This window comes from Sus scrofa, chromosome 1 (assembly GCF_054392235.1).
Source record: "Sus scrofa isolate SSC_HxYL_T2T_F1_AM1 chromosome 1, Sscrofa_HxYL_maternal_Yorkshire_Landrace_v2.0, whole genome shotgun sequence".
In the NCBI taxonomy this organism is placed as follows: domain Eukaryota; kingdom Metazoa; phylum Chordata; class Mammalia; order Artiodactyla; family Suidae; genus Sus; species Sus scrofa.
Window position 1 is genome coordinate 212504685 of NC_139383.1, and position 23092 is coordinate 212527776.

The 23092-nt window shown below is 41.3% G+C and overlaps 3 protein-coding genes and 1 long non-coding RNA gene across 10 annotated transcripts; 3 read left to right on the plus strand and 1 right to left on the minus strand.

The window, feature by feature from the left end:
* Positions 1–448: 448 nt before the first annotated feature.
* On the plus strand, positions 449–1021 carry IFN-OMEGA-6 (interferon omega 6). The gene has a single exon (NM_001164850.1). It carries the CDS (start codon positions 449–451, stop codon positions 1019–1021), a length of 573 nt encoding a protein of 190 aa, NP_001158322.1.
* A 302-nt stretch (positions 1022–1323) lies between these two features.
* Positions 1324–18644, minus strand: LOC146406988 (uncharacterized). 7 transcript variants are annotated; one of them, XR_014820853.1, is made up of 4 exons: positions 18514–18644; positions 11462–12002; positions 10246–10320; positions 1324–3034 (listed from the first exon to the last, which is right to left on the minus strand). It is a non-coding gene; the product is annotated as an uncharacterized LOC146406988 (long non-coding RNA). The 7 variants fall into 7 exon arrangements; XR_014820854.1 differs by lacking the exon at positions 18514–18644 and adding an exon at positions 16799–17004 and having other exon boundaries at positions 11462–11631; XR_014820847.1 differs by lacking the exon at positions 18514–18644 and adding an exon at positions 16799–17004.
* IFN-DELTA-11 (interferon-delta-11) lies at positions 17098–17652 on the plus strand. The gene is given in 1 exon segment (NM_001164851.1): positions 17098–17652. A coding segment is annotated over 1 exon segment (555 nt).
* A 3086-nt stretch (positions 18645–21730) lies between the features above and the next one.
* On the plus strand, positions 21731–22300 carry LOC100153661 (interferon alpha-14). The gene is given in 1 exon segment (NM_001130230.1): positions 21731–22300. A coding segment is annotated over 1 exon segment (570 nt).
* Positions 22301–23092: the final 792 nt, after the last annotated feature.

The window sequence follows — 23092 nt, forward strand, 5'->3', positions numbered from 1 at the left end:
AAAGAAGGCCGGACAAATGGAGCCAAAGATCCGAGGTAGAAATTTGCTCCTACAATGGAGAAGAGCAGTATTTATGAAGGAAAGGGATTCACACACACAAAGAGGATGTGTTTATACACCTACATCACTTCTGACTCTGAGACAGAATGTTTCTAATTAGATTGATAAATATCCATTTGCATGGATATATCTAAATTCACTGGGGAAATTATACTTCTATGACAAAACTAATGGTTTACAGTGATGACAGTGTCTTAGACCAACCATATCAAGAATACATAAATGAAAACCAAAAAAGAAGTGAAAGTGTAGAGAAATGTTTAGAAAATGAAAATTACTGTGTTTCCTATTTAATGGCCATGCTTAGAGAGAATGGCATCAGAGAACCTACCCCCAAGGTTCCCCCAGACACCCATCTCAGCCAGGCCAGCAGCGCCCTCATTTCCCCATGGCCTTTGTGTTCTCTCTACTGACGGCCCTGGTGGTGTTCAACTACGGCCCTGGGGGATCTCTGGGCTGTGACCTGTCTCAGAACCATGTGCACGTCAGCAGGAAGAACCTGGTGCTTCTGCGTCAGATGAGGAGAATTTCTCCTTCTTTCTGTCTGAAGGACAGAAAAGACTTCAGGTTCCCCCAGGAGATGGTGGATGGCAGCCACCTGCAGAAGGCCCAGGCCATCTCTGTCCTCCATGAGACGCTCCAACAGACCTTCCTCCTCCTCCAAACAGAGCGCTCCTCTGTTGCCCGGGACTCCACCCTCCTGGACAAGCTCTTCTCTGGACTCTATCAGCAGCTGGAAGACCTGGACCTCTGCTTGGTGCAGGAGATGGGAGAGCAGCCATCCTCCTTGGGAATGGCCATGAAGAAGTACTTCCAGGGAATCCATCTCTACCTGAAGGAGAAGAAACACAGCAACTGCTCCTGGGAGATTGTTAGAGTAGAAATCATGAGAGCCTTGTCTTTCTCAACAAACTTGCAAGAAAGGTTAAGAATTATGGATGCAGACCTGGGGTCACCTTGACATGATTCTCACTGAGCTGCCATCTCACCCTTGAACCTTTATCTTCTATCATTTCAAAAAATTCTCATTTCCACTTTCACTACAAAATTCATTGAATTAATTCAGCTTATAGCTTTTCAGTAGTAATAAGCATTAATATTTTAAAATTATTCAATTCCAGTGGTATCTGTCCCCTAGCAATGATTTTCCTGATGTTCATTTATTTATTCTGTAATCGTTGTTATATTTTCATATAATAATATTTAAGCTTATATTTAAATTTATAAAATATGTTATATAAATATCATTAAATTTTCATATTCTTTTTTCTTTTTAAACGATCTTTACTTTTTCCATTATAGTTGGTTTACAGTGCTCTGTCAATTTGTACTGTACAGCAAAGTGACCCAGTCATACATACATTCTTTTTCTCACATTATCCTCCATCATAAGTGACTAGATATAGTTCCTAGTGCTATACAACAGCATCTCATTGCTTACCCTTCCAAAGGCAATAGTTTGCATCTATTAACCCCCAGATTCCCAGTCTTTCATTTTATTTATAAAATAGTTACCAAAGAAAACTTCTTGAGTTTTTTTAATTCTGCAAAACAAAATCCTTATTTTTTATATAAATCTCAGAATATTTGTTCCTTTAGTCCTATGGAATAGTCCCACTATTTTACAGGAAATGCTTGTCAAAAAGTGGAACTCCATGGAATGGAGAGAAGCCTTGGAAATCATGGAAAACTGTTAGTGCTTCTGTCATGGGTGGACCTGATTTATATTCAGTCAGCAAAGAGTGGCCCATGTAAATATCTGATGGAAAGACTCACCTCCTCCTGGGAAGTTGGTGACATATGGTGTGATGGGGGAACCTGGTTGCTTTTCATTGCAAAATTAATACATAAGATGTACAGTCATCTTTTCATTCGAGATTCTCAACATGAAGTTAAGAGAAGATGAGTAACCAAATAGATGCAAATCCAGGACTAGAGAACCCAGAGGAGGTGACCTTCAGGACAGGGGCCGTCCTTACACTCCTGTGGCCAACAACGCTCACCCAAAGGGAGCTGGTGGCTGAGAAGAGAAGAATGTCCTGACTTGGGTCACATAACAAGTCACATCTGGTTTCCAGATCTGATCTTTCCTCCAGAGACACACACACAGGGGCCAAGATCTGCCCCACATGAGATGGGTGCAACAAGAAACTCTTTCACTGGTCTGCTTCTTGCTCTGTTTTCCTTTCTCTTTCATTTGCCCACATTGTCTAGTTGACATTTTCTTAGTTGTTTTTAAGTTTAAAAAATAAGTTGCTACAGTTATCATGCAGGTGTCTTATATCCAAGGGAGAGTCTTTCTCTGAAGAAGGTGTCATGAAGCAAAATTTCTTGGTCAAAATACACACATATTGCAAACATATACTGCCAACTGTCCACGATGACAATGACTATATTAATCATATTTGAGAGTGTATACGTTTATATATGTTTCTAGGCATTGACCAAAACAGGATCTCATCATTCCTTTTTAGTTTCTGCCAACCTGATAGGTGACAAATAGCATCTAGAAGATCCACTAGTTGTCCTTTTCCATTGATGGTCACTGTTTTCAGTCACAGCCCAGTCAGGAAAACAGAAAATTTCCTCAAGCCTTCTAGCCCATCTCTTGGGACTTGTATGGAAGCACTTTAAAAGGAAATAAACCTACTGGCAGAGGAGAAATGTGGTGGATGGCAGTGGAGCCCCAGCATCACAGAGCAGAGCTGAGATCAGATGTGGAGCTGAGACTTTAGCTTCAAGACCAGCTCATGAGGACAGGAGACAGCCTTTCCCATCACATCCACTGGAAATTCAAGTTTCTTCTCTGAATTTCCTTTCCACAACAAATGCTGCTACAGCTTTGCATTGTCACTTTCTTACTTATTTAAAGAACTCCACTATTGGGAGTTCCCTGATGGTCTCAGTGGATTTAGGATCTGGTGTTGTCACTGCTGTGGTGTTGGTTTGATCCTGGGATGGGAAATTCTGCATGCTGCGGGCATGGGAAAAAACCAAAGAATTTCATTATCAATTTTTATATGAAATCCATGTTGTCCAGGTAGAGGACACATAGTCTTTAGGTCCTCGACTAGATCTCAGATCCCACACTCACACTGTGTCCCTCCAACCTTCCTGGTGCCCATTCTGAGTTTCATTTGTGACATAAAATGTGGTTTTCCTCTGTTCAGGGCCCAGAACTCTTTTCAGTTCAAACTCATGAACTAGTTTGTGTTCTGTCCTAGTTTAAAAACACTCTTGATGCCAGTATATTTCAAAGACAAATTCTGGAATCATATACTCAAATGCTTATTTGACAGTTGGTATCTAGTAAGCATCTCAAATTTAGGTAATTAAAATTTAAAATCTCCTTAAAAACACACACAAGCAAATGTAATCAACCAGCAGAACCTGTCCTTTATCTCTGTTCCTTAGTCAGTTAATGGCAACTCTGTATGTCCAGGTTCTCAGGGTAAAGTGCCTGACATCATTCTCCACTTCTCTCTCTCACGTCCTGCATCCAGTCTCGACGTAATCAAAGTTTTACATCACTGAGGCTTTTTATGCAATAATTCTTAAAGCTCTGCATTATGTACATAAGACTTCTATAATCAACCCAATTATAGTAGGCATCCTTGGTTATTAGATAAATATATTATAGGATTTTTTAATCATTAACATGCCTCCTGGTTGTTTTACTTATATTTTTCTTGTTTCGCATGCAGAGTCTTTTTGGAAATCCCTGAATATCTTTTCTTATTTTACCCACCTAACATTCTTGAACCAGAAGTTTTTTATTCTCAGAAAAGAAGGTGGATGATATTTCACTCTTTCCCACGAGGGGCTAAAATTAATTTTAACATATTTGCTGGTATTTTCTTATCTATTTCCTTTTCACCAGTTCGTTAAGATAATTCTAGAACCAAAAAATTAAATTTATTTGGAAATACAAAAGACCCTCAATAGAAAAATCATGAGAAAGAAAAAACAATCATGAGGAAGAAAAATGGAACTGGAAGAATCAGATTCTCTGACCTCGGACTATACTACAAAGCTACAATCACCAAAATAGTAAGCTACTGGCACAAAAACAGAAATATAGATTAATGGGACAGGATAGATTGGCCAGAAGTTAGCCTACACTCCTACAGTCTGTTAATATACAACAAAGGTGACAAGACTCTAAAATGGAGAAAAGACAGTCTCTTCAAGAAATGGTGATGGGAAAACTGGACAGCTACATGTAAACAAATGAAATCAAAACACTCTCTAACACCATACACAAAAATAAACTCAAAATGAATTAAAGACCTACATGTTAGACCAGATACTGTAAAACTCCTAGAACAAAACATACAGAACACTCTTTGACATCAATTGCAGCAATATCCTTTCAGATCCACTTCCTAGAGTAATGAAAATAAAATCAAAAACAAACAAATAGGACTAATTAAACTTAAAGATTTTGCACAAGGAGTTTCCACTGTGGCCTCGTGGTTTAGATCCCTGACTCACCCAGTGGATTAAGGATCTGAAGGTGCCACAAGCTTCACAGTAGGTCACAGAAAAGGCTCAGACCTGTTTTTGCTGTTGCTGTGGTTGCAGCTCTGATTTGACACCTAGCCCAAGGAACTCTATATGCCTCAGGTGCAGCCATAAATAGAAAACAGAAAAGCTTTTCCACAACAAAGGAAACCATAAACAAAATGAAAAGCCAGCCCACACACTGGGAGACAAGATTTGCAAATTAAGTGACCAGCAAGGGAACATGCAAACTCATGACACTCAGTACTAAGGAGCAAACAAACCAATCAAAAAATGAGCAGAGGACCTAATTGATGGATGTTTCTTCAAAGAAGGTATAAAGTCAGCCAAAAAACATATGAAAAGATGATCAACTTCACTAGTTATTAGAGAAAAGCAAATCAAACATACAATGAGGCATCACCTCACATCAGTAGAATGGTCATCATCAAAAAGTCAACAACATTTTACCCTTCCCCACATGTACTCACCCAGGGCCTTAGAACTGATGGCCACTTAAATGTTTGTGATTAATTGACTGCCCAGAGCAAGGGCACTTCTACATTTCTTAGTCCCACCCAGTATCCTGAACAATATTAGGGGTATTACTGGCCTTGAGGGTTGTTAGTAAAAGTGATTAATGTAATAAGCTTAAAGTAGCTGTGCCAGAAAAACTGTTTGCAAACTACAGCCTGGCTGCATTTTCTTCTGTGGGTTATTCTTGCCTTCTCAGGTGACCAGTAAATTTAACTGGGTACCTCCTTAGTTTTTTCTCTAACCCCTCTTCAATTTAGGGCAATTTTGTTTTTTCTACAGAATGCTTTGCTGAGCTTTAAAACAGGGAAAATGAGAAGACTATATTCCATTCAATACACCATCTCTGTTATATTCTCTGTATAATTATATCATCCTTGAGTAGACTATACAAAGCATCAGGGACATAGTAAGCCTAGATATGACAGGTGTTACTGTGACAGGTGTACACAAAGGTGTAAAAGCCACCATTTCGTATCTACCTGAAAGATGGATACTATTTTTTTCTTATTATTTTTGGCCCTGCCCTGGGCATGTCTAAGTTCTCAGGCCAGGGACTGAACCAATCAATGCCACAACAGTGACTCTGAACCTCACTGGTAACAATGCTGGATCCTTGGGAGTTCCTGTTGTGGCTCAGTAGGTTATGAACCTGACTAGTCTCCATGACAATGTGGGTTTGATCCCTGGCCTAGTTCAGTGGGTTAAGGGTCCATCGTTGCTGTGGCTGTGGTTTGGCTGGCAGCTGAAGCTCCAATTCTAGCCTTAGCTTGGGAATTTCCATTTCCCACAGGAACAGCCCTTAAAAAGATAAAACAAAAAAAACCCACAAAAAACAAGCAAACACACAAACGAAAAAAGCTGTATCCTTAACCACTAGGCCACCAGGGAACTTCCCATAAAACTATTTTTAAAATACAAGATTTTAAATTACTTAATTTAAAATAAATATAAACTGATTTTAAAATAAATTTAACTTAAATGTATGAAAAATAAAATGCTGTGAGTTTGTAAACATTCCTACTTTTTAGTTCTCCAGTACTTTCTCATGACTTTTTGAGTTGTGAACGACACCAGGAAAGTCACAGAGCATCTAGGGGCACAGCTTCCCCATCCTCTGGCCTCAGTGGTGGTGGCTGCTCCCCTACTCGAGCCTAGGGCATCGCCAGTGTGGCCAAGTCCTCCCATCACTCCTACTGCCCCTGTATCTGAGCTGTCCGTGCGTACCACAACCCTGAATTTGTAAAATTGGCTACAACTTGCTCTGATTCCAAGCCTCACACCCTCCAAAAAAGAAATCCTTACTAAAAAGCCCAGCTAAAGTTCCTGGGAGAAAATAACACACAAAACTCGGGGGAAAGCTCAGAAAATGCAAGCTTCCACTCTCCCTACCAGAGAAAAATGTCACTGGAAAGGCCACCACAAACCTCCCTCCTCAGCACTCAGCACCGCGAAAATGGAAGGTCTTTCCCACACTATTCAAACACCACAAAATCACTCTGTGAGGACCTGAAGCTTTCCCTCACTCTGTCAGAGATGCTGAAACTGCAAACTCAGCAGTCAGCCTTTCCTAACTCAATAAAAAGACATCCTGTAACCTCCTGCAACCACCTAGAGAATTTTATTTTATAATAATTTTAAATAATAAAAAATTAAGAATATTTAAGTAAAACAAACATATAAAAATTAGATTAAAATTAATTTTAATATATAAAATGCTGGGAGCTTTTAAACAGTCCTACTTTTCAGTTCTTCTATTCTTTCTCCTCCACTTTAATGTTGTAGCCTTGAAAGATACCATAAAGTCAGAGCAGCTAGGGGCACAGCTTCCCTGTCCTTGGCCCTGGTGGTGGCCATGCTCTAACTCACCCCCAGGGCGTCCCCAACACAGGATGTCCCCATGAAAATGGAAAAGATATACAATTTTTCCTTTCCGCTGGGTTTTTTCAAGTCCCAGACATGTTCCTAAATTTTCTCTCTGGAGGGTCCCAATAATTAGTAGATTGGTGTCCAGATTTTAAAGGCCTTTCCCCTTTCCCTGAATTTGACTTTCTTCCCAGAAACAATCCTGAAGCTGAAAACATATCACAACATGTTCTGGTTTGGAGCCATCAATTCCTGCAGAAGCGGGCACTGGTGTAAACAGGCCTGGCTAAAATCTCCCACCACAAAGGGAAGGATGGACACAAGGGCAGGTGCAGAAATGAAAGGCTCTGTGAAAGCGGCGGCTGAGCTCCCCCCTGCAGTCAGGCTGGAGAAGGAAGTTGACTCACTTCTCTCAATGTCCCATGAGCTCCCTGGTCCCCTGGCAGCACCTCACCTGCACTGCCTCGCAGGGTCCTGCTGACAGGGTCTCCTGGGTGCTTCCTGTGGATGCTGAAGGCGAGTTTGCACTGGGGACTCTGAGACATGTCCTGCTGGGTGGGCGATGCTGGTCAGCCTGTTTTGGGGAGTTTGAGAGCCCCCTCATAGCCGCCAGGGCGCAGTGAAGAGAGCTCCGTGGAGGAAGGAGCTAAGTTGTTCAGATTGCCAGGTGAATGCTGAATTTCTAGACTCCTGGTCTGACCGCTGATGGCAATGGCGATGATCTGCTCCATCCCTCACATTTTACCCCTTTGTATATGTCCTCTTATATTTTTCCAATCACTTCCCATACTCGTGTAATTTGGTAGCATAAGTGTTTGTTACCTTGAATCCACTAGAGCCATCAGCTTAGTGTTTTCTACAGAGGACTCACTGAAATGTTTGTGATTTCTTCACTCTTTGGTGCAGGAGCCACAACTCTCAAGGGCCTTGCGTATTATGCATCTCCTAACTTTATGGTGAAAATTAATTGAGCAAACTATTTGAGCCACCTGGGATAATTAAATATGGTTATTTTATCATTCTTAGGAGGAGTAATTTTGTGGCTCACATTTAAGGCACTCAGAAATAATTGCCAGTTGGTAATTTTATATTTCTTATTACATACAATAATCAGAATACATTGTTATTAAATTAACTCATCAACAAACCCAGAGATAGATGATGATTAATGAAAATATAGAGAATTTGTAACAGTGAGATATTTAGAGACACAACAATATCAGTCGGTTAGAAGTAGAGGGCTTTCCTGAAAATAAGTGATGGTTCAATACATGCAGTTGGCACAGGCATCTGATGTCATGTACAGGGAGGTGGACTGTGGAATCTGACATACCAGGTTTTGAAACCTGGATTGGCCATTTACTTATTAGATGGGTTGAGGTGTGGAAGTATTAAATGAGTCCCTTACAAAAGTCAAAGGAATCTACACTTCCTATCACCCTCATTTTAGATAAAGACTGGAATTTATCTGGTAGGCGCTTGGTGATCTTGTTCCCAGTAGAACTGCAACATTTCATTAGTAATCAATTCAGGTTTAATGTGCCATTAAGAAATGAAGGCAGCATCAAGGAATGTGTTTTTTGCCTCAAATAAATGTCAGGAATGAAATTTATCCTAAGGACCCTTGCCATAAACACAAGACCTTGGGATCCTATCACCATGTTATGGACCCCCAAATTCATATATGGAAACCCTACCCCCTATGCGATGGATTAGGAGGTAGAGTGTTTGGGAGTCATTCAGATTTGATGAGGTTATGAGGGTGGGGCTCAGAGGAATAGGATTAGTGCCTTCATGAGGCTCACAAGACAGCCTGCATTCTCTCTCTGCTCTCCAGCATGTGAAGATACAAAGAGAAGCTGGCAGGTCGCAACCCAGAAGAGGGCTCTCACCAGAACTCAACCATGCTGCCACCAGATCCCAAGCTTCCAGCCCCCAGAACTGTGACAAATACATTTCTGCCACTTATAAGCCACCCAGTCTCAGGTACCTTGTTAGAGTAGCCTGAATTAAGACACAGGGCATCATTCATTTAGCTCCTATGACACATTAGTTAAGATAGTGCCTTAATATTTCCAGTTCAAATTATACCGGACAGAGATGAAACTGTCACATACGATCATTCTCCATCCCTTTCCTGAAAAGAAGAACAGATATCTGTGCTCACAGGTGAAACCCAAAGACAATGAAACAATGAGAGAAATGACAGCCACCTAAAAGGCATGAATAGTAATGAGAAAGGAAGAAGTAGGATGAACCCATAAGAACGAAAATAATGGTGCTTTGTTCCTCCCAAGAAATAATTCCAAGTAATTTCTAAAAGAACTCTTTTTCTAATTTAATTTCAAAAACATTTTGGAAGTCATTGAAAGAATTTTTCCCTAATCATGGCTTGCTCAAAACTTAGCATCAATCATTACTTTAATCAGTAACCAGTCAGAAAGGGGGATGGTGAGGTTCAGTGTTTTGATAGCCAAAATATTTTTAATTCCTGATTTTTCTGTTCAACTTGTTAATAAGAAAGAGCTTCCTCGATTCCAAGTTCTGAATTATTTTCATTTTATTTCCATAATATCTTCAAATAGGCTAGAATGAAGTTAGGCTTTTATTCTTTTAATATGCTCAGGGACAAATCTCCTTAAGGAAGGAGGTCATTTTGCCTGGTTTCTAAGTAAATCTACATATAATTTAATACAAAAGTTGGTGTGTGTAATATCTCTGTGACAGGGGCTGATAAGAAAGGATTATTAATAAATTCAAACTTATTAACTATTCAACATTATTTTATACTTTGTAATATTTTGATCTGAAGATCTGTTTTCTTAGCACATTATATTTCTGTACCTGTTTAAAAATCACTAGAAATGTTTAGCCATATATTGATTTAATCACTATGTGATTGTGACAGGTATCAAAGAGAAAGTATATCTCAATTTGTCATCTGAGTTTATTATTTCATTGTGCTAATATGAAATCAATAATTGTGTAAAATTTCCTACTGACATGACTAGGAAAATTCCATTTTTCCAATGTCAAAAAATTGTATTTTTAATTACTCAGAGGTAATCCATTTTAATGTTTTTTAAAAAGTCCAAATTATATAAATACTTCATTTAGCAAATTTTTAACATGGTCAACACTGATACACATACTTGCACAGAACCGATCTGCCTGAGAAGAGAGATGGACCTTTGGCCCATCCCCATTCCCACCTCCATCCTCACATTCAGACCTTATATCATTTTATAAAAGAAAGTCTCTCTTAGACATCCCAAGACTCACCATGGCTGTTCCAGGGTCCAATTCCTCATGGAGGGTCAGTTTCAGAAGATATAGCTTTGGGGAGAGATTCCCTTGCTGCAAAGTGGAAAAGGCTTTAGCGAGATGCTTATGCTTTATCAGTGAGCTCCTCTCTCTGCTGTATCCACATCTTCCTTTGGACAGGCTGGGTTTTGATCAACATTAAAAGTGCTTAATTTTCATCTTCGACATCAGGAATATGACCATTCCTTAGCGTTACAACCACCTGTAGGTATGATCTTATTCTGGTCATACCCAAACGTCTAGAACTTCTCTGCAATGTGAGACCATATCTCTTCACATGCAGCCCATTTCTCAAATTGCTGTAATCTGGTGCCCATCACTCTGCTCAGCCTAGGTGTGTAACAAACTACATCTTAATGAGGCCACAGTTCTCCGTCAGGCAGCCCCAGCTGACATTTCAGAAGCATCAAACACTTGTTCACACACTGACCATTTTAAAGTTGGGCCTTCAGCTGGTTTCCATGTCACCACCATCCTCTGCTTTTCTGCTCCTCCTCTTCTCCTTCTTTTGCTGATTCCTCCCTCTCATCTTAGGGACCTTTGGTTTTCCTCAAAATTCCACACTAGGCATCACACTTATCCTCTCTGCACATAGAGTCTCGACCTCCCAAATGGTTCCAAATGTCATCTCTGAGATTACAACTTCCACATGCATGACTTTACCCAGAGTCACATCTCAAAACACTTGTTCCTCTCCAAACCCTTTATCTACCTGCTACCCTAGATGATCTCCACACAACATGTCCACAACTGACCATCATGCAATTACCTGGCTAACCCTGCAGACCCTTGAGATGGCAGCTCACCAGCTGCTTCTTCCAGAAGCTTTCCCTGATCCATGGGATCTCACATACTTGTTTATAATAAGTATAAATTTTGTAAATGCAACAATCATAATAGAAAGATAAATTCTAATTATTACAAATCTTAAAATATATTTCCTCTGGATTCAAGAGTCTCACCTCCAGTTACAACTAAAATCAATGTGCTGAGATGACTCAATGCATTTACAACCGAAGCAGAAAAGTCTTTGAACTGAGGGAACACTGACACACAAGAGGCACCTATAAGTAGGTAAAACCCAATTGCGGATGACTGGCTTCAAGTCTCCTTGCCCACTTCTGGGTTTTCGCTGAGGTTGATGCTACAGGGAAAGCACAGCCTATTTTCATACCTTAACTTCCAGTCTGACGATGTCCCACGCACAGAGGCTATACCTTCTTTTCAGATGTAACCTGGTCCTTCAAAAGGAGTTATTCAAAGTCAGGCTAGAGTCCTCATTTCCAGGAAGGTCTTTTCTTCCCCAGGCTCCTGCACCAAACTGGTCTGCAGAGCTTCCTCCTGCTGATCAAGCCCAGTGAAGAATTTCAGCTGTTTGTGCCAAACAAGTTGAAGCTCGACTGGATCATCTCATGGAGAAAGAGGTGGCCTGAGCTTTTTGCAACTGCCTGCTGTTCAGCTTTTGGGGAACCCCAAAGCCTTCCTGTCCTTCAGGCAGGAAAACAAGGAGGACTCTCCCCATTAGGTGAAGAACTGTGGGGGTCTCCTGCTTTGGCAGGCCATGGATCTGGGCCAGGTCACAGCTAAGTCTGCAGACGGGGCTGGAGACCATCATCCTCCATGTCACCAGTGAAGAGCCTGGCAGGTCCCCAGTGAGCTTGCTGATGCAGATGTCTGGCCATAGGAGACGTTCTCCAGATGCTCTGAATACCTGCCTGCAAGGGACAGTGTTATACAGGCCGGGGTTGTCATTTCTCTTCCTATCTCAATGTTGTTTCCACGTTTTTCTCAATACCTCTTCCAAGTAATGTGACAACTCCAATGCCTCATTTGGTTATGACACTGGAAATTAAACACATTCGTGGAATATGACAGAGGACCAATCCAGCAGGATGTGTCCATCTAAATGAGACCCAAGCTTGAAATAAAAATCTGAGTCTCAATCTGTACCTCTTTTAATTCTAATAAGAAGACTTACAGACTTGAGATTGCTCTCCATTTCCACACTTCTGAATGCATCAAAATACAACTAGCCTATCTGTTTCCTTTTTAAGAGGCTAAGAGACATTCGGTTTGAATTCCTTCACATCACTTTCAGGCCTCACAGCTCATACATCCTGACATAGTCTATGGACAACTATGCACAAACATTAACATCAAGGGTTAATTCAGGAATTCACATTGTGGCTCAGTGGAAACCCAATACCATCCATGAGGATGTGGGTTTGATCCCTAGCCATCCATGAGGATGTGGGTTTGATCCCTAGCCTTGCTCAGTGGGTTAAGGATCCAGCACTGCTGCGAGCTGTGATGTAGGCTGCCCGTGCTTCTCAGATTCCCAGTTACTCTGGCTGTCTTGTAGGCTGGTAGATGCAGCTCTGATTTGACCCTTAGCCTGCGAACTTTCTACTTTTAAGGCAGCTCTTCCCCCCATCTCTCAAAAAGGGGGAAGGGTTACTTCAAACCATTCTCTTCTTTCTGTCACCAAAATGTGCTGACTGCACACAAACATGACAATATGCTTGGCAGTGTGGATTCTAGAGAAGTAAGGCAGGGATGCGGTCTGCCCTGCAGGGAGCAGGGAAGACAGACATCAGAGGCAGGATTAGGAGGAAGGAAGCAACACATTCCCAGTTCAGCTGAGGGCCAGTACTCAGAGCTAATAAAGAGGAGGGACTGGGGGCAGCAGAAACCTCCATTTGCACCAAATCTGTGGTCTCTGACCTCAAATGACATCAGATTTTCATTTAACCTTCTAAAAAATGGAAACAACTGAACTAGTGGTCACTCAGGGATTTGTAAAGCTGAAGTAAAATTAAAGTTGCAAAGTACAGGCTGAGAATCTCAACACGGTGAATGCTGGCAGCTTTTATATTAATATAACACAAGATAACCTGTAGAGTCCATGCTCAGCCCAGCCCAGAGAAGCTATGACTGCAGCTCCCTTACCCACTGTCAAGGGTCTGCAGGTTGAAGCTCAAATGCAAACTCTAGGAGAGACATTGCCTGCTGCACCGTGAGGGAGCAGAGCACAAGTTTCCACTCTCAGAGCAGTGCCTGTGGCATTCTGGAGAGAAATCCTGCAGCACTTGAAGTGCTCTGCTGAGACCCAGCATTTAGGACACTTGTCTGAAAAAATATGGTTGTTCCATGAATCATAGAAATGAGATGAATAGTCCTCCCCTCATCCTTAGTCACAGACCACCTCTGGGGATGTTAAGAAACAGATTTTTTTCTTTTAAAGTTGTACAGACCAGGACTTGGATTAAAAATACAAATCGGGGTAAGAGTGGTAAGAAAGAAGACATTCCTGTATTTTCACCAGTGAAAGATCATCACACTAATCCTAACGATTTCCTGGGGGAGTATTAGGGTAAAGTAAGCAAATACTTTCCACAAACATGGATTATGCCCCAAGTTTATGCAATCAAGATAAGGAATATTTTAATGCAATATTTAAAAAGAGAAGATTCTAAATTTGAGGAACAAAATCTCAAATTAAAAAAAAAAAAAAGGAGTTCCCGTCGTGGCGCAGTGGTTAACGAATCCGACTAGGAACCATGAGGTTGCGGGTTCGGTCCCTGCCCTTGCTCAGTGGGTTAACGATCTGGCGTTGCCGTGAGCTGTGGTGTAGGTCGCAGACGCAGCTCGGATCCTGAGTTGCTGTGGCTTTGGCGTAGGCCGGTGGCTACAGCTCTGATTCAACCCCTAGCCTGGGAACCTCCATATGCCGTGGGAGCGGCCCAAGAAATAGCAACAATAACAACAACAAAACAACAACAAAAAAGACAAAAGACAAAAAAAAAAAAAAAAAAGACAATATTGACCCTGCACTTGCAACTCCCTGAGAGTTTTTCAAAGGAAGCATTCAAGTTGTCAATGACATTTGGGCAAATTCCTTTTAATCTATAAAATTCTTACCAAAAATGTTTTAAAAGGTCTGACCTACTACATGCCCCAACAGCTTGTACAGGAAGTGAAATCATTTTTCAAACAATACAGTCAAGGTGGAGTCCTGGAAACAGTCTTTCAGTAACCTGACTTAAATATCATTAAAAAACTGTCACAGAGCCAGGAGAACATGTCAAACATGGAAATTCTCTCAATTAATGCCAAGTTTTTAAAAAATCTTGAAAATATTAATATTAATTTAAGGCTTCCATTAAAGTCTGGAAGGTAAAATTACATTAAATGATTGTTTTAGTTTAAAATAAGTAAAGTTTTGGAGTTCCTATGTGGCACAGCAGGTTAAGGATCCAGCATTGTCACTCACTGTGGTGGCTAGGGTCATTGCTGAGTTCCATCCCTGGCCCTGGCCTGGGAAATTCCCTATGCTATAGGTATGGCCAATAAAAAAAAGTATAGCACTGGATAATATCAAGTCACTTAGGATGGAGCATGATGGAGGATCATGTGAGAAAAAGAATGTACCTATGCATGTGTGATTGCGTCACTTTGCTGTACAGAAGAAAATTGACAGAACACTGTAAACCAACTATAATGGAAAAAAAATTTAAAGAAATAAAAATTTTAAAAAGTAAAGTTTAAAGTTTGATATAATGCTGTTTTAATATTCAAATATATTGTAATATTCTGTTTAATATTTTAAAATATTTCAATAAAATATTAAAATACAAAAATAATGTAGAAGTACTTAAATTACGCAGATATAAATGGAATTAAAAATAAATTTAATTAAAAATATGAAAAGTAAAATGCTACGAGTTTTTAAACATTCCTACTTTACAGTTCTTTAATACTTTCTCCTCCACTTTAACGTTGTAGCCTTGAAAGACACCAGGAAAGTCACAGCGAATCTAGGGGCACAGCTTCCCCAGCCTTAGCACCACTGTGGAGAGGATCCAACTCATACCCAAGGCATCCCCAACGCCCCCCAACCCTCCCACCGCCATCGCGTTCCCGTTTCTGTGAGCTGCACCTACACTGCGCCCGAATCAGTAAAATCGGCTACAAATCGCTCTCGTTCTGAGCCGCACACCCCTCAGATTCTTGGGTAAAAACGGCCTCGCTAAACTTTCTGTGCAAAAATAACACAGAAAATTCAGGCGAACGCTCAGAAAATGCAAGGTTCCCAGATCCCTACCAGACAGAAATGTCGCTGGTCAAGCCGGGACTAGCCTCGCTCTTCAGCAGTCAGGGACTCAGAAAGGAAGGTTGTTCGTGCACTATTAAAGCAGCACCAACTTGCTCCGTAAAGATCAGCTCTCTCTCACTGCCAGCCTCACGGAAACTACAGCCTCTGAAAGTCCGTGTTTCCAAAACAAACCCCATAAAAGGACATCCTGCGCCCTCTTGCGGCCGCCTAGAGAAGCACCTTGCCCTGGGTTGGGGAAGGAACAATGGGATCTGAGCCTAGGCTGAGACCTACACAAACCAGGGCTCACAGCAAGGATGGCTCCTTAACCCACTGAGCGAGGCTAGGGATAGAACCTGCAACCTCATGCTTCCTAGTCAGAGTCACCAATCACCAAGCCACAACGGGAACTTCCAATTTTGGTTCAAAATAAGCAAAGTTTTGGAGTTCCTTTGTGGGGCAGCAGCTTAAGGATCTTGGCATTGTTACTGCCATGGGTTGTATCATAGCTGTGGCTGAGGTTCCATCCCTCGCCCTGGCCTGGAAACTTCCCCTTGCCATGGGCTTGGCAAAAAAAAAAAAAAAAAAAAAAAAGTTTAAATACAGTTTGATATAATGGTGTGTTTTAATATTCAAATATTTTTAATATTTTATTTTTTATATTTTAAAACAGTCCAATACAATAAAATAAAACATAAAAATAAGTTAAAGGTAATTTCAATTAAACGGATATCAATTAAATTAAAAATTAATTTAAAAATATAAAAAGTAAAATGCTACGAGTTTTTAAACATTCCTGCTTTTCAGTTCTTCGGTAATTTCTCCTCCATTTTAACACTGGAGATTTGAATTACACCAGGAAAGTCACAGCTTTCCTGTCTTCTGGCCTCAGGAGGACAAGCGCCAAATCGCCCCCTGGGCGTCCCCAACACCTCCCAGTGCTCCCATCGCGGCCCCGCTGCGTCCCGCCTTTCTCTCTTTTTTTTCTTGCTGGGGCTGCATCCAGGGCATAAGGAGGTTCCGGGATAGGGGTCGAATTGGACCTACAGCTGGCAGCCTAAAGTACACACAGCCACACCAACGCAGGATCCAAGCCCCCTCCGCGACCTAGCGCCATAGCTCAGGGCAACGCTGGATCCTTAACCCACTGAATGAGGCCAGGGATCAAACCAGCAATCTCGTGGTTCCTAGTCAGATTCGTTTCCAAAGACCCACAATGGTAACTCCATGCCCCCCCTTCTCGGAACTGTCCTAGCACCGCTCCTAAAAAGCCCCAATCTGTAAAACTGGCTACAACTGGCTCTCATTCCGAAACAGATTCTTCCATTAAAAATGGCCTCGCTAAAGTTTCTGTGCGAAAATACCTCAGAAAACTCAGGCGAACGCTCAGAAAATGCAAGGTTCCCAGATCCCTACCAGACAGAAATGTCGCTGGCCAAGCCGGGACTAGCCCCGCTCTTCAGCAGTCAGGGACTCAGTAAGGAAGGTTTTTCGTGCACTATTAAAGCAGCACCAACTTGCTCCGTGCAGACGATCAGCTCTTTCTCTCGCGCTGCCAGCCCCGCGGAAACTACAGCCTCTGAGAGTCGGTGTGTTCAAAACACCGCCTAGAGAAGCACTCTGCCCTGAGTTCGGGGAAGGAACCTTCTCGCTCACAGTTTAGCAGTGCCCGCGCGCCCCCTGGTGGCCCTCTCCTGAATCGACTGAAATTCTCAATGGCCCACATCCATTTGCTCCTGGCAGGGGTGATACTCTCCTCCACTGCTGCTGGCACTCTTGGCCAATTCTCTGGGATCCATAGGTTAGAGAACAGGGAAATCTTCATGCTTTTAAGACAGATGAAAAGGACCTCCTCTCAGGCATGCCTAAAGGACAGAACTGACTTCCAATTTCCTTGGAAAGGAGGCAAAACCACCAGAACACAGACATCTCAAGGCACCTGTTTCCACCCTCTGATGCTCCAGCAGATCATCAACCTCTTCAACACAGAGAACAGCCGGGCTGCTTGGAACAACGCCCTCCTCGATCACCTACTCTCTCGCCTTGATCACGGCCTGGACCGACTAGAGCAGATGGAAGGTGACAATCTGGCTTGTGCCTATTTGGGAAGTGTTGTCCGGAAATATTTCCAAAGAATCCATCGCTACCTCAAAAAGAAGGAATACAGTTCCTGTGCCTGGGAGGTTGTCAGAGTAGAAACTGAAGTGTGCCTTTCCCTTATGCAACAATCGTCAACAAAGAGTCAAGAGAGAAAAAAGGCACACTTGTGACACATCTTAATCAGTAACATTATTGTTTGATTTGACCCCCAAAGCAATCTCACCTCACATTTCCACACATGCTGAAAAATATTTGAAATGGAAATCATGAAGTATCAAAAATATGTTTCGGGAGACTATGATTATTTCACTGAATAAATGTTTTGTAGAGTAATTTCTTAAATTTGATGAAGTTATTGGGGGCCATTTGCTGTTCCTACGTGGGAAGCTTATTTTTAATGGAAAGGTTTTCAGGACAGTCTGTTGTTGCAGACATTGGTCAGTTAACTTAATGCTAGCTGCTGCAACAAGTGAACAGCAAACTGTCAGCAATCTGATCCTAAGAGAAATTTAACTTTCCTTTGTACCAGAGCACCACACAGGCACTCCTCATCAGATGAATCTTCTGATTTGCTCTGCTCCAAACAGTGATTCGATGACATGGGAACCTGCTATTGTGTGGCCTTGGCATATTCTATGTACGACTTCAGATTTCTCAGTAGTGTTCAGGTGTTTTGTTTTTTTTTTTCCTAGTCTCAGAAAAGGGAGTAAGTATGGGGACAGCATGGGATGTCTTCAAAGGCCAGGTCAGTACAGGGCAATGTCACTTCTGCTCACATTAGTTGGCCTGAGTTGATGCTTATAGGAATCTAAGTGCAGAGAAGTTGGGAAATGATTCCATGACTAAAGGAAGAGGGGAAAAGTGTAGTGAATAAGAACACCCTTCATTGGTACATTATTTGTACTGATGACATTCTGGGTGGGAAAAAAACAACCAATGTTCTTGTGTTCTTGTCTGCACACAGTTTTAAAAAAACAATCTGAGTTGATTATGGAATAATTATTCCATAATTTCAACTTAGGTATGTTTACCTGGCTGCTTCTCATTAGGAGCTCTAGCGGCACTGATTCTGAAAGAATGATTCAAGTTGATCCCCAAAGGCATAGGCTAAGGAGGGAAGTATCCACATATGTAGACACATTACAAGTTGTTGCCTTTTTCCCTGAGGAGCAAAGAAAAAGTATGATCAGGCAGCTCCTTGCAACCTCTTGAGGCCCTCTGAACTAAAAGTGAGACTGAGACTTCAAGTTACATCCAGGCCTGTGATCCTCATCCTCATCTTCTGCATACTGAAAATGAAAACTTGAAGAAAATAATCCTGCAGATAATCTTCAAAAAAGCCTCACACAATATTCCCTTAAAACATCCCTTGTAGAACCATGAATAATTCATAAAGTGTCTTTACATTGTCGTCCTCTCACACCACATCTATATAATACATGTTGGTATTATTCCTTCTATTATTGCCATGATGGTTCCCTGCTTGACTATTGATTGAGCTCTTGACACAAAAGCTGCTGTCCTACATATCTAGGAAACGAGGCTGGGTCACAAGGTTTCTCTCCATTTAGGTATTTTACACACTCCTGAGTAGTAGTCTGAGGAGAAAATAGTTCAGGTCATGTCTTGGTCTATTCTTGCTTCGTCCCCAGAAGAGCAAAGACTGGGTAGTTTGTAAAGAGCAGAAATGTATGGCTCACTGGTCTAGAGCCAGGAAATCCAAGATGAGGGTGTCAGCGTGGTGGGATTCTGGCGAGAGCCTACTTCAGATCTCACGTTGCAGAGTCTCCTGTAATGTCACAGGGCAGAAGAGTGAGGGCTCTTCCTCAGACCTCTTTCGTAAAGGCACTAATTCCCCTTGTGGGGCCTCCATCCTCATGCCCTAATCAGTTCCCAAAGGGCCAATCACTTAATACCATCACATTGGGGGTTTGGAGTTCAAAATAGGAATTTTGCAGGGTCTCAAACATTCAAAACATAGAGATCTTTAAAGACTATACACCTGGCATCTAAAAGTAAGCTTATAGTCATGTTGAGTAAAAAAGAAGAACGAACAGGGTTGCAGACAAAACAAGAAGAGCAAGGACTCAGAACAGAAACTCTTGAGTTTTGACCTGAAGTAATGCTCTAATTATTATATGACAGATTTTGTATATCAACTTGAAATGGAGCCCATCATCCCAAGCAATGGAATGAAAATACAGAGGGCAAATGGGCATGCATCCTCTTTGTGAGGAGTCTCCAAAGAATCTCAGGATAAAGGTAGTAACGGCCCCATCAATAGAACCACCAACAGTAACTGGGTAAATATCTGGTTGCCCTGAGCTGAGTTTAGGTATGTGACTCTGTATCTGACACCAGGCTAATTCTTTTCTATTATGACATAGGAGAGGGCAAACTGGAGATGAGACCACCCTTGGGAGTTTAATATGGTGCTAGGCAAAGGCTGAAAAAAAAAAAATGTGCTGCTCTTGCAACTTGAAACCCCAGAACCCCATGCAACTTAAAGCAAAGAAAATCGTAGTGGTTTGAACAATAAACTCAGTGGGTATTATTGACACCAGTAGGGGCAAAGTGGAAACATTGGCCATTGTCTATTATAATCTCAGCAAAATGATGCGCAAAATAGTGATGAAGCAAAATAGTTTGGTCATTCATACATGTCTTCCAACAGGATAAGCAAAATCCGAGATACTGCTTTGGTAAACATTATCTGTTGGGTGATTACACTGGGCCTGGTGCTGAGAATTCCACAGAGAATAAGAGACAGTCCAGTCACCACAGAGCCGATTTGCCAAAGATGGTCACATAGCTACTATTTAAAGGTTGGAATGTTGACGGCTTAGGCAACACAAAATCCACAGCAAAATCAAAGGAACTCATGAATGGAGATGAAAGTCAGTTCACTCCACAATAATATTCAATATTCATTCAGTTCTCAATTAACTACAGTGGTGGCTTCCTTTTGCTTGGAAAGAATAGCCTTGGATTGGAACTGCTGAAAGTCCTTTGAGAAATCTGAAATTTAGTGAAAAAATACAGAATAAGACTCAAAGGGATGATGATTCCTAAATCATGCCTCTCTGGGCTCCAAGGGGTGCACACACTAGCTTTCAGGGCCTTGAAAAAATTGTGTTATTAGACTGCTGTGTGGAAGTCCAAATTCAACCCTATCCAACAAAATCTTATTCCTCAGTATTGACTTTTCTCTTTGGCTATTCTGTCCTATCACAAGAGCAGTACTGACACTGAGTTTGCTGAAAATAAACAAATTGTACATATAATCAGTGAGGGGTGGCTTTTACTTACTTATGAGCTTCCATTGGCTGTCTTGTAGATGTGGCTTATGTTTGAGTCTCAGTGTGATTCAGGCTATGGGAGGTAAATACAAACATCAAATTATATCTGTACATTAAATACAAATATGGTTACATTTCATTATTTAATTCCTCTAAAGTCATTCAACACATCAATAATTATGTCAATGCTAAACAGAAAAAATTTGAAAATATCTGTATGTCTATTAGCCAGTGAAGTTAAAAAATATTTTCTAATATGAAGCAAAATTAAAATTAAAGGCTAAAAACAAATATTAAGAAAATAATTTAAGTCTTTCAATGATTTTGACCAGTCTTGAATGATTTTTTAAAAATATATCCATACTTTGGTGTTATCATCTACATGAATGTTGAGTACGTAATTTAATACATTCTTATATATGTAAGTCAATATATTACCCTAAAAGTCACTCTGCCAACTTAGTTTGCAAGATTTAGGTATAAAGGCAAATTAAAATTCAATAGCTTTTACATTTCATTCGTAGTTTACAAATTTTGTGTCATTTTTAACTGTCCAGTGAATACAAAGAGTAAGTTTTGTACTTTCTTTTTCTATTGATAAAATAGAGATATCCATGGACTATATAAATAGATACACAGTATGCCTGTGTTTACAAAATTTCATGGGGGCACAATGAGGAAAAAAAAAATCTAAAAAGGCTCTGTAGAGAGAGGAAGGGAAGGCAATAATGAAAAAGAAACGGCTGAAAAATGTTGCCCTAACCCATTTGGAGAGTGCAAAGTGAAAAGCAGAAACAGAAGTGGAAAGTAAGAGGGGACATTCAGAAAATGGAAATGAATGTGTTCCTATTTAAGACACAGGCCTGAGGGAAGGTCTTCAGACATCCTAGAGAGCAGGGTCACAGAGTCACCCACCTCAGCCAGGACAGCAGCATCTGCAAGGTTCCCAATGGCCCCAACCTCAGCCTTCCTCACGGTCCTGGTGCTACTCAGCTGCAATGCCATCTGCTGTCTGGGCTGCGACCTGCCTCAGACCCACAGCCTGGCTCACACCAGGGCCCTGAGGCTCCTGGCACAAATGAGGAGAATCTCCCCCTTCTCCTGCCTGGACCACAGAAGGGACTTTGGATCCCCTCATGAGGCCTTTGGGGGCAACCAGGTCCAGAAGGCTCAAGCCATGGCTCTGGTGCATGAGATGCTCCAGCAGACCTTCCAGCTCTTCAGCACAGAGGGCTCGGCTGCTGCCTGGGATGAGAGCCTCCTGCACCAGTTCTGCACTGGACTGGATCAGCAGCTCAGGGACCTGGAAGCCTGTGTCATGCAGGAGGCGGGGCTGGAAGGGATGCCCCTGCTGGAGGAGGACTCCATCCTGGCTGTGAGGAAATACTTCCACAGACTCACCCTCTATCTGCAAGAGAAGAGCTACAGCCCCTGTGCCTGGGAGATCATCAGGGCAGAAGTCATGAGAGTCTTCTCTTCCTCCACAAACCTGCAAGACAGACTCAGGAAGAAGGAGTGACAGACACTTGGTTCATCATGGAAATGCTTCTCACTGACTAACAAGCCCACACTTCCTCCTGTGCTGCCATGTCACAGCCCCTCATTTCTTCTGTCATCCTGCCATGAACTGAATCAATTTGTCAAAGGTTTTCAGGAGTATTGAGCACCATCGTGTTCTGCTCTATAGGCACTGGTTCCTTACAGATGCCCTTGCTGATCTATGTATTTATCTATTTAAATATTTATTTATCTATCTACATTATTTAAATTATTTTTTGTATATTTAATATTACTTGCATTTTATAAAACATCCTTGTATTTGGTCTATTTATTATCTTTATTTATTAAAATTGTACTGTAGGAAATATCTTGTATTTGTTCATCAAAAAAAAGAAATACCAAGCCTGAATGTGCAATCTGATTAAATAATTGTACGATGCAATTCTCTTCCCCATCATTGTGACATTCAAGTTAGAAGTGAATATAAACTTCCTCAAAGCCAGGTTGTAGGTTTTCCTCAGGATAAAGAGCTGAACATAAGAAATCCAGACCTGCTTTCTTGCATCTTTGAGTTTTGTAGGGAAAGTAACCTAAAAACAATAATCAGTTAAGTGAAAATTAAATACCAATTATGTTTGTTACAATGCTAACTAATGTTAGAATTTAATATTGGGTTGGTTTACTGCTATAAGGAGAAGAAAGGAGAAGAAAATGTCATTCTGTCATTAGAAGGTGGATCAAGCCATGTGAGGATTCAGAAGCAAAAGGAGAAGTTAATCTCTACCAATGACTGGTAGGCAAGTAACTGCCA

Bases quoted from the DNA above. Each gene is read 5' to 3' on its own strand.
- IFN-OMEGA-6 (NM_001164850.1), top strand. From the start codon at position 449: ATGGCCTTTGTGTTCTCTCTACTGACGGCCCTGGTGGTGTTCAACTAC.